The sequence below is a fragment of the Pelophylax lessonae genome (assembly GCF_965119305.1).
Source record: "Pelophylax lessonae genome assembly, chromosome: 1".
NCBI lineage: Eukaryota > Metazoa > Chordata > Amphibia > Anura > Ranidae > Pelophylax > Pelophylax lessonae.
In genome coordinates this window covers 772571669-772583739 of record NC_138768.1, presented here as the reverse complement: position 1 = coordinate 772583739, position 12071 = coordinate 772571669, and the positions used below count along the sequence as shown (strand labels likewise).

The window sequence follows — 12071 nt, the reverse complement described above, 5'->3', positions numbered from 1 at the left end:
GCAGGCCGCTTGCCATGGGGGCACTCGTGCAGCCTCGATCCCGAGCCACACTTTCTGTGTCCTTAATGCAGAGAATGCATTAAGGTTAAAAAACCTTTTACCTTTAGATGCACTTTAATACCATGACCTAGTGTGTACACTTTTTTTATGCACAGATCAGGCTGTGCAAAAGCACAATGGTGCAGCAGCACACGTTAAAAAAAATCTGTTGTCAGCAACTGAATAGAAAAATTCAATAAATGCGTATTTCTGATTGATTATGCTGGCTTAGTACACATTAATGTTCTTTATAATTCAGTTAGGTAGGCCAATAACATACACATTGCATTAAATTATTATATATAGTATAATATAGCTAATATTTTATTTTTTTTGTTTTGTGTAGAGTTGTAAAGGGTTGAAGCCCATTCTTTTTTTTTTGCTGTCTGTGGCCGGTCAGAAAGACTTCCTTACACTTTCTGTCATGGAGACACACAAAGTGAGAGGAAATCCTTACACAGAGGGGGACATCACTTGAAGATACATCCACACCTCTTGTTCTGGTGACAACTTTAAAATTTGGGATTTCCTAATACTTTTAGGAACATCAACCAGGACAAAATATAGAGGAAACATCTACCCTTCTTTCTCCCACTGACCATGTAAGGAAGCATTTAAATGGCCACTAATGTAAGGGGGCACTTTTCCACTGACCCTTAATGCAATATGACATCTACTGACCACCAAAGTGAGGAACACTACAATTTTAACCTTTCTGGTTATAATTATTACTGTTATTAGCCATTATCCATCACATGAACTTTAATGGCATCCCAGTCTTAGTCCGTAGGGTTCATTATTGAGTTGGCTCACACTTTGCACATATAACAGTGTTAACTCTTCTGGGAAGGCTGTCCACAAGGTTTAAGAGTGTGTCTATAGGAATGTATAGCCAGTTAGGGCTCTAATTCATCCTAAAGGTGTTCTATAGGGTTGAGGTCAGGACTCTGTGCAGGCCAGTCAAGATTCTCCACCCAAAACTTGCTCAGCCATGTCTTTATGGGCCTTGCTTTGTGCACTTGTCCAAATCATTTGGTGGAGGGGGATTATCATGTGGGGTTGTTTTTCAGGGGTTGGGCTTGTCCATGACATGCATGAGTGAGTTTGGGGAGGAGGAACTTGACTGGCCTGCAGGCCTGACCTCAATCCAACAGAACACCTTTGGGATAAATTGGAGCGAAGACTGTAAACCAGGCCTTCTCGTCCACATCAGTGTCTGACCTAACAAATGCGCTTCTGGAAGAATAGTCAAACATTCCCATAGACACACTCCTAAACCTTGTGGACAGCCTTCCTAGAGGAGTTGAAGCTGTTATAGCTGAAAAGGGTGGGCCAACCCAACATTGAAACCTACGGACTAAGACTGGAATGCCATTAAAGTCCATGTGCATGTAAAGGCAGGTGCCCCAATACTTTTGGTAATATAGTTTACTTTGCTATATAGAGCAGTTGTAGGTGTTAAATATGTTATGTGTGCTACAATCTTCATTATTTCTCCGCTTGCTGCTCAATGTGCAGGGAATGGAAATACGGTATTTATTAGCATGGGCACCCTGAGACCTAAAAGCTATTTCAAGGGTCCCTCCAAATAAAAAAGGTTGTGAAAGGTTGGTCTTAGAGGCCCAATAGGTAGATATCTGTCTGTCCTCCAGAACATCATCTCCTCCATTAGAACGCAAAATGGTCACTAAGGGTCCATTCACACCAGCTGCTGTGTTACAACACAGTGCCTGGTTTACACTATGGCGCAGGCAGTGCTGATCCACTGAGCCTGAAAAACATTACACTGTTCACTTTTTTTTTTTTTTTATGAGCTTTATTGAAATGTTACACAATGACATTTCATAAAGTTCTATCAGCTACTGAGCAGTGACTGCGCTGCGCAAATAAATAAGTATGTCCAACTGTACTTTTTTTTTTAAGTGCACACCCCCGCAATGTGGTGATGTGAACCGACCACACCGGAGACAAGGCTTTTTGCCATGTCTTGCGGTAGGAAGCCTCCCAACACTGTCCCACGTCATCTGGTGTGAATGTACCCTGACTGTAAGCAATACTTAAAATCCAAATCACTTGCTAAATTTTAACAGGAGGTTATGGGCAACCGAAGGATGTCCTAATCTGGCCATACGCAGGTTTTCTAGGTTTGCTTCAATGAACATTTTAGGATACTAGTTATATAAGTCCTCTCTGACCTCTGTCTTGCTCTTTTTTAAAAAAAAAGAATTCACTAAGAAGGAGAACAAATATGATGACAGACAATGAAGGGATTTCTTTGTGTTGAAATATCTTTTGTACTTAGTCTCTTTTGGTAATGTGATAGAGTAAAAGCTCACATTCCAGAGGCACAAAGCTGTTTCTTTGGGGGTAGGAAAAGGACACAAGTCTGGTAATTCTATTGACAGGAGATACTACTGAAGGGAATCAAGGAGATCAGAAATCCTCTGTAATGGGAGATTGTTTTCACATGTCACTGGGCTCCTTCATTCATGGAACTTACACTATATTACCAAAAGTATTGGGACGCCAGCCTTTACACGCACATAAACTTTAATGGCATCCCAGTCTTAGTCCGTAGGGTTCAATATTGAGTTGGCCCACCCTTTGCATCTATAACAGCTTCAGCTCTGGGAAGGCTGTCCACAAAAATTAGGAGTGTGTCTCTGGGATCGTTTGACCATTCTTCCAGAAGCCCATTTGTGAGATCAGGCACTGATGTTGGACAAGAAGGCCAGTCAAGTTCCCCCACCCCAAACTCGCTCATCCATGTCTTTATGGACCTTGCTTTGTGCAGTGGTGTGCAGTCATGTTGGAAAAGGAAGGGGCCATCCCCAAACTGTTCCCACAAAGTTGGGAGCATGAAATTGTCCAAAATGTCTTGGTATGCTGACACCTTAAGAGTTCCCTTCAATGAAACTAAGGGGCCAAGCCCAACCTAATCATTTGGACCAGTGCACAAAACAAAGTCTATAAAGACATGGATGAGCAAGTTTGGGGTGAAGGAACTTGAATGGCCTGCACAGTCCCGACCCCAACCTGATAGAACATCTTTAGGATGCGTTAAAGTGGAGACTGCGAGCCAGGCCTTCTTGTCCAACATCACCGCCTCACCTCACAGATGCGCTTTTGGAAGAATGGTCAAACATTCACATAGACACACTCTTAAACCTTGTGAACAGCCTTCCCAGAAGAGTTAACACTGTTATATGTGCAAAGGGTGGGCCAACTCAATATTGAACCCTATGGGCTAAGAATGGGATGCCTTTAACCACTTGCCGGCCGCTCCACGCAGATTTACTGCAGCAGGACGGCTCGGCTGTGCATTATCACGTATATCTATGTGATTATGTGCACACCGAAACCGCGCTGCCACTTTGATTAGACACAGCAGGAGGCAGGCAGCGGGAGGAGCGGCAGTGATCGCTGCCGGCCTCCCACAATCGTCACAGAAACTGACAGAAGACCCACCTGCTTATGTAAACAAAGCAGGCGGGTCTTCTGTAACACAGGCTGAGAGAGAGATCAGGAGTTTCAGCTAAGCTGAAGCCCCGATCTCTCTGTGCCTGTCACAGAGCCCTGCCACAGTCAGTAAGCATTATTAGGCATAAATTAACCCCTTTGATCACCCCCAGTATTAACCCCCTCCCTGCCAGTGTCATTTATACAGTAACAGTGCATAATATTTAGCACTGATTACTGTATTAATGTCACTGGTTCCCAAAAAGTGTAAAAAATGTCAGTTAGGGGTCCGATCTGTCTGTCGCAATGTCGCAGTCCTGCTAAAAATCCCTGATTGCCGCCATTACTAATAAATGCAAATAAAAAAGTCCAAAAATCTATCCCGTAGTTTGTAATCGCTATAACTTTTGCGTAAACCAATTAAAATATGCTTTTTGGGATTTTTTTTTTACCAAAAAAAAATCGGCCTAAACTGATAAAAAAATGTGATTTTTAAAAATGTTTTTTATTGGGAATGTTTTATAGCAGAAAGTAAAAATTATGGTGTTTTTTTCAAAATTGTCACTCTTTTTTTGTTTATAGCGCAAAATCTAAAAACTGCAGAGGTGATCAAATACCGCCAAAAGAAAGCTCTATTTGTGGGAAAAAAAGGACATCAATTGTATTTGGGTACAGCGTCGCATGACTGCGCAATTTTTGGTTAAAGTAATGCAGTGCCGATTCGCAAAAAATGGCCTGGTCATTAAGGGAGGTAAAACTTTCCGGAGCTGAAGTGGTTAAAGTTCATGTGCGTGTAAAGGCAGGCGTGAAATACTTTTGACAATATAGTGTATGTCTTTTAGTAAGCTCGCACAAGACATGTAGGGCGGTGTTACTAATTTTCTCCCAACAATCAAATTCTCAGGTATGACAGATAATGCGATAGTTTAAGGGCTGCATCCATGTGTGTAGGTATCCTTCAAATCCCCAATTCTATAGTTTCCTGCACAATATGGGCGTTTGGCCCTTTTCATTACAATGTTGACCCATCAATCTTTACATCTGCACACTAAATATAAAGGAGGTTTATTTGAGCTTGGCTGATCAAATTCAAATGCACATTAGCTGTCATATGACAACATACTTTTCATTTTATATAATCCAATAATGTATCAGTAATGGCAAACAACATTCTATATTTCCATTGTTTGCCTTTTTTAGGATTAAATACCTGATACCTATCACCTTTATATAAAAATGCCAAACATTACAATGCAAACAGCAGCAATGTGAACGACTCATGGCAACCTATCACAGATCTGCTTTAATTTGCTAAACAATATGCACATGGCTGCCCTGGGTACAGAATATCACTGTTTTTTGCACTAGTTTATAAAATTAACCCTGTTTGTTACATCTCCATGTTTTAAAATAAAACTAATCCTTCACTGAGTCACATTTACAGCATTAGGGATTTTGGAAGAACTTGGCCTTCTACTGTCCTCGCAGATGGAATGATGAAGGACATAAAACATATATGTATTTAACTTCTGATGTGTCCTAATTCTCTGTTTCCACCATTCTATGATTTGTGTCATCTGTGCAAGCCAATATTTCTTATTTCTGAATGGGGGTTTTCCAGGTTGGTTCTGTCGTTTGGTTCACTTGCATTCGCCATGGTATAGGAGTTTTCTTCTAATGGTGGTCTGTTGCGCAAACGGTTGACTCTTCTTGAGTTCAAGATAAAATCTGGAAGAAAACATTGGTGAGGTTGTTACAATACTTTTCCAACGAGGTAATGTAAGAATCTTATTACAGGACAGCAACACACTACAAACAACACAAACGAGGCTCTCAGCTCTCCCATCACTCCATTAATCCCTGGCTTCTAAAGACAAACTCAATTTTCCTTTCTGTAACCACGAGCTGCAGGAAAGAAAATCGCTCGATTGTGTTGATGAAGGAATCCCTCCTGTGAAGCTATTGTGTTCTCCCGGTACTCTGATGGCTCCCCCACCCCTCCACACAATGATTATTAAGCGAAATAGTGTCAAAATCACTTGCGCAAAAAGATAAGCCTGTTTGACCTATCTTAGGCTCCATGTACACGGGACGTTGTTAAAAGTCCCTTTGAATGCTGGAATTTTTAGGACGCTTAAAACGTCCGTTAGGTCGCGCTTGCACCCGCGTTTAGCGGGCGTTTGCGTTTAGAACCGTTACTAGAGGTAAAACAAATCATTCCCCTTTAAAATGGAAAAACGCAAACGCAAAACGCAGGTCATCGCGTTCGGTCGCGTTCTTGCGTTTGAAACGCCGGGAAACACACGTTCGAACACACATAATTGCGTTCCAAAAAACGTCCCTGAACTCAACTGCCTGCAAATGACTGTAAACGACCCTGTGTACATGGGCAGATAAGATAACATAGAGGAGGGTTCAGGGGCTTCTGAAAAAAACGCCCAACTGCTCCTAAACGGCCATTTCCAACGTCCCGTGTACATGGAGCCTAAGTGTGTACTGTAGATTGGTGTGAAGCAGTCTTGGATGCACGGAGCACTTTTGTTTAAAAGCCTCTTTAACCACTTAAGCCCCGGGGATTTGGCTGCTAAAAGACCAGGGGGTTTTTTGCGATTTTTTACTGCGTGAATTTAACGGACAATTGCGCGGTCGTGCGACGCTGTACCTAAACGAATTTGACGTCCTTTTTTTCCCACAAACAGAGCTTTTTTTTGGTGGTATTTGATCACCTGTGCGATTTTTTGATCATGCGCTATAAACAAAAAAAAGCGTCACTTTTGCAAAAATAACAATATTTTTCACATTTTTTTATATGATATTCCCCAAAAAAAAAATTTAAAAATCTAAATTTTTTAACATTTTCGGCCAATTTGTTTTATGCTACATATGTTTGGTAAAAAAAAAAATCGCAAAAAGCGTATTTTGATTGGTTTGCGCAAAAGTTATCACGTTTACTAACAAAGGGAAAGATTTTTGTCATTTTTGGTGTTTTTTTTTAAACGCGTAATGGCGGCGATCTGCGATTTTTTTTCGGTACTGCGACATTGCGGCAGACAGATCGGACCCTTGACTGACATTCAGACTGACAAAATCGCAGTCCCGCAAAAAAAAAATCGCAGATCGCCGCCATTACTCGTTAAAAAAAAAAAACAACAAAAATGACAAAAATCTTTCCCTTTGTTAGTAAACGCGATAACTTTTGCGCAAACCAATCAAAATACGCTTTTTGCGATTTTTTTTTACCAAACATATGTAGCATAAAAAAAATTGGCCGAAAATGTAAAAAAATTTTGATTTTTACATTTTTTTGGGGGAATTTCATATAAAAAAATGTGAAAAATATTGTTATTTTTGGAAAATTGACGCTCTTTTTTTGTTTATAGCGCGTGATCAAAAAATCGCACAGGTGATCAAATACCACCAAAAGAAAGCTCTGTTTGTGGGAAAAAAAGGACGTCAAATTTGTTTAGGTACAGCGTCGCACGACCGCGCAATTGTCCGTTAAAGTCACGCAGTGCCGAATCGCAAAATACCCCCTGGTCGGAATGGGGGTAAAATCTTCCGGGGCTTAAGTGGTTAAGTATTCAGGATATCTAGGAAATTCAAATGTATATTGCAAGTGAATAAAAAAAAAAAAATCACTGATAGAAAGGACAAACACTGCAAGTAAGCATTTAAGGTTCTTGATTTTTCTTTGACTTTAAGTAAGTTGGGTCTCTTTAAGAGTCTATGTGAAGTCTACTACTCCCTAGTGTCAAAAGGAGGTGCACACAGTACATCCCTGCTATGCCATGGAACCCTGGACACTCAGCAGAGACACAATACAATGAAGGCCCCTTGAACCTCATTTAGGGAAAGGGAGCCTTGACTGCGTAAAGGTAAGTTATATACAGGAGCTCCTTTAGGATTGGCTTCAAAGTCCTGAGGTGAATGGGTGGAATCAAAACTCTAGGAAAAGGCTTCTCTGGGGCATGTCCAACTTCTATGAGGAGATACAGCTGTCACAATAGATCCCCATCCTCCCACTAGTTGTGATGTTTTATCACAGCTTTATTGGCGGGTTTTGCCAGCAATTGATGTTGCTTTATGGGCTATGCCCTCAAGTTAAATTCTGGGGTCAGTCTAATGCCTGTCTGGCATTGATGGTAAGGACAGGCCTCTTAGACCAGTGTTTCTCAACCTTTTTTCTGTCAAGGCACCCTTTAAAAACTATGGACAGTCTCGAGGCACCCTTTAAAATGTATGGATAGTTTTGAAGCACTCCATTCTAAAATGTAAAAACTATTCTAATAGTTTTACATAATGCAGCAACATCCAAATGTCCAAGTAGAACACCCAATGTTAGAGATGATTTATTCTTCCAAAGCACATACACTTTTTCAAACTGGTACTGACTAATATTCCAGTGTTTCTCTTCTCCCTTAGTTTTTCTCCATCACTCAGCTAATGTGACCCCAACGCTGATAGAGAGGGGCAGGGAAGGATCAAACAAGGATTCCATGCAGGCCACTGACATCCTCCTTATCAACTGATGATGCCTTTGGTTAAGACGCCGGCAGCTATAAGGTTGTAATGATGCACAATGAAAACCTGTGGCTTTGTGTAACTAAAAGGCAGGCTTCATCCACACTCCAGCTTGTATACAATTTTTGGGCAATTTTTAGGCATTTTAACAAGGCACCCCTGAAGAAACCTTAAGGCACCCCAGAGTGCCTGGGTACCCTGGTTGAAAAAGGCTGTCTTAGGCTATGTGAGTTTATGTTTAATGGGTGCTAATAGTATAACTGTGACTGAGATTGTTCAATAAAGCTGTGGCCTTGCTCTATTTCCAATGTAATCATCTTTCATGTCTTTTTGGGGGCAAGGTATTGGTTTATTAATTGGTCATAAATGAACCTATGCTTCTCAGCAGTCATGACCTATTCAACTTCTTGCTCCTATTAGGTTATCACATTTGTCTTCCTCCGCTATCTTCATATAGAAGTACTCAGATCAGTGCTTGGATTTTCACAAAAGAGAAACTTTTATATCTAAGTATGAAGTGTAAATGTTGTGATGGATGCCATTACTATGACCCCATGCATTGTTTACTCATTATCTTCATTACCACACAGGATGCCATAGAGGTCATCAAATGCTATCAGAAAAGGGTTGAAATGTCAACACTGGTTACAATCCAAATAAAAAGTACAGACTGTGAAATCACAACAAAGATAACACCTGATCAATATTTACACCTGCCTTAGTCATTATAACCTCATAGAATCTAGGAATAAAATATAGTTGGTGCTGAAAGTTTTTTACTATGGTACACTAAAGCTGGCCATATCCTAGTAGATTTTTGAATGAAGGTTTATACAAACATTGGTTCAAAAATGACTTGACGAATGTCATTTAAAAGTACTTCTACTAATGTATGGTCAGCTTAAGTATGCTAGCAAAGCCTATAATACCACTTAGTCCTCTTTTAGACGGGTGGCCGGGGAGCAGTAGAAAGGGACAGCTGAGCCACAATTTTTGATAGCAAGTCATGGCCACTGGAGGTGCTCACAGGGCTGGAAGGAAGAGTGATGTCAGCTTGGGGCAGACTGCTAGACATCTCCTCCAGCCCTGTAAGCACCCCCAGCGGTCGTAGTTTGCTATTATTGGCGGGACGGGGACACTGCAGATATGGTTTTGACAAGATATTTACTTTGTGAGTTGATATATAATTTTAATAAACTGCCTATCGCTGAACTGCCCTTTACTGGGTTCACACACACAGGAGTGGTGGGGGAAATCGCATGCGATTCGGAGAGGAATCGCACTGCATTCCTGTTCAAGTCACATGTGATTCTTTGCAGTGCACCGAAACTGATATTGGTGCATCCGAAAAAATGCACAGTTTTATTGCTCTCTCTTAAAACATGATTTGAGTCCCACATCAGGCACATAAACGGGATATTGATCCATTGGAAATGCATGCAGTGTTTGCTGTATGTAAGTATGATTTGTAAATCAGAGATTGCAAAAACTTTGATGGAGCAATTCCAAAATTCAAATATCATGTGACAAATTTGCAAGACCAGTGGCTGTCAGAAATCCTGGACAGCAACCAGGGTTCTGTGGAAACCTAGGGTTCCTCCAGAAGGTGCTAGGGGTTCCCTTATCTAAGGCTCATCAACCTTCCATTTGATGGTGTTTATAAAGTTACAGGCCAACACCATTTGGCAGAGCACGCTGCATTACCCTAATGATTTTTTATCTGTCTGTAAGGGTGGCATTCTGACCACCACTGTAAAGGGGATATCTTTCCCACTGGACCCCATTGTGAGGGGCATTCTTCTCAATTAATGTTTTTTTTTTTTTTTAACAGGGGTCTCCAAGACCTTACAATTATTTCAAGGGTTCCTCTGGAGTAAAAAGGTTAGTAAAGAGTGATCACAAACCCTTATAATATTGGGCACTGTTATGCAATACAATCATCTTTAAAACCAATCTACATTTGTTCCTGATTTTCCTCACAAAATGGAATGTTACCTTGAATTGCATATATGCATTGTGCTGTGAATACAGCCAGCACCAGAGATACCAGCAAATACATCTGAAAAAAAAAAGAAAAAACAGAAAATTTTACAGTGCGTAGAACAATTTATGGCAGTTATAAAGTAATATTGTAGAGGTGTACCATAGGGGAGCGCAGTAATATATTCCAGGCATCATTCACTTGAAGGTAAAGGAGCACAAGGGTACAAGGACTAACACCCTCATCACTGCTGTGATTCTGGCACCTGTAAAGCCCAACACACACATTGCACGTATTAACAGCAAGTTCTAAGAAGGAAAACATAAATTATCCTACAAGAGATTACTATGAAAATGCTGAACAGTGTAAGTTACAAAAATAAAACTGCCTCATTTTCAACTTTTGCTAATAGAACACCAATGTTATCATTTAAATGTTCTCATCTGTAAATGTTCACCACCTCAGTCTACTTCCCTGCCTGACATAATGACTGTCAATAACACTCCGATAACTCCGCCACCTCCAGATATAGGGTAATATTTCATAAAATTAATCTGAAAGAGAAGTATGGGAATGTAAAAAAAAAAAAAAAACACACACACACAGTTAAGTCCATATATATTTGGACACAGGCACAATTTTCATACTTTTGGCTCTGTATGACACCAGAATAAAATTAAAACAAAACAATCCAAATTAATTTGAAGTGCAGACTTTCAGCTTTAATTCAAGGGGTTGAACATAAATATTAATTACAAATTTTAGGAACTGCAGCCATTTTTATACACAGTACCCCCATTTTCAAGGGCTCAAATGTAATTGGACAAATTAACGTAATCATAAAAAAAATGGTCTTTTCAAAATTTTGTTGAGAATCCTTTACTGGCAATGACTGCCTGAAGTCTGGAACTCATGGACATTACCAAAGACTGGGTTTCCTACTTTCTCATGCTTTGCCAAGCTCTAACTGCAGATGTCTTCAGTTGTTCTTTGTTTGTGGGTCTTTCTGCCTTCATTTTTGCCTTCAGCAAGTGAAATGCATGGGTTGAGATCAGGTGATTGACTCGGTCATTGAAGAATATTCCACTTCTTTTTCTTTAAAAGCTCCTGGGTTGCTTTTGCAGTGTGTTTTGGATCATTGTCCATGTGTACTGTGAAGTGCCGTTGAATCAACTTTGCTGCATTTGGCTAAATCTGGGCTGACAGTATTATCTCTAAACACTGCAGAATTCATCCGGCTACTTCTGTCTTCTGTCACATCATCAATAAACACCAATGACCCAGTGCTTTTCCAGAACTGGTCTGGCTTTTTTAGATGTTTTTGGCCAAAGTCTAATCTGGCTTTTCTATTTTTCAGGCTTACGACTGGTTTGCACCTTGTTGTGAACCCTCTGTATTTGCTTTCGTGAAGCCATCTCTTGATTGTAGACTTTGACTTCACTTGTCTAGATGCTGTGAATGAGGTTTTCTTTACCATAGAGAGGATCCTGCAATCATTCACTACGGTTGTCTTCCGTGGACATCCAGGCCTTTTCATGTTGCTGAACTCACCAGTGTGTTCTTCTTTCCTCAGGATGTACCAAACTGTTGATTTGGCCACTCCTAATATTGCTGCTATCTCTCTGATGGATTTGTTTCATTTTTGTAGCCTTACAATGGTCTGTTTTATTTGCACGGACAGCGCCTTTGAACACATTATGTAGGTTCACAGCAATAGATTCCAAATGCAAATACCACACTTATGCACCTGGTCATGAAACAGCTTCTGATTAAATTGCCCAATTACTTTTAGTCCCTTGAAAAAGGAGGGATGGCTATTCTTAAGAGCTGTAATTCCTAAACCCTTTTCCGATTTGAATGTACATACCCTCAAATTAAACCATTAAAATGTGCATTTTCAGCCCATATCCATCATATAACTATAGCTTGAATATGTTTTGGTAATTACCTGAAAGAAACAAAAAATGTGCCTGTGTCCAAACATATATGGACCTAACTGTACTCACCTAGGTGGATGCACCATCGTTCTGATGCTGCATCTGTCCCCCGCCAACTCTAAGATCGATAACTG

The 12071-nt window shown here is 40.4% G+C and overlaps 1 protein-coding gene across 1 annotated transcript in view; it reads right to left on the bottom strand.

Moving 5' to 3' along the window:
- Nucleotides 1-4543: 4543 nt before the first annotated feature.
- The window catches only part of SEL1L3 (SEL1L family member 3), a 155599-nt gene continuing 148071 nt past the window's right edge, over nucleotides 4544-12071 (bottom strand). The window contains exons 22-24 of the mRNA XM_082267841.1: nucleotides 10163-10265; nucleotides 10015-10078; nucleotides 4544-5226 (exon numbers count right to left, since the gene is read on the bottom strand). Coding sequence (XP_082123967.1) covers nucleotides 5072-5226; nucleotides 10015-10078; nucleotides 10163-10265 — 322 coding nt within the window. The 3' untranslated portion in view covers nucleotides 4544-5071. The remainder of the gene's footprint in view (nucleotides 5227-10014; nucleotides 10079-10162; nucleotides 10266-12071) is intronic.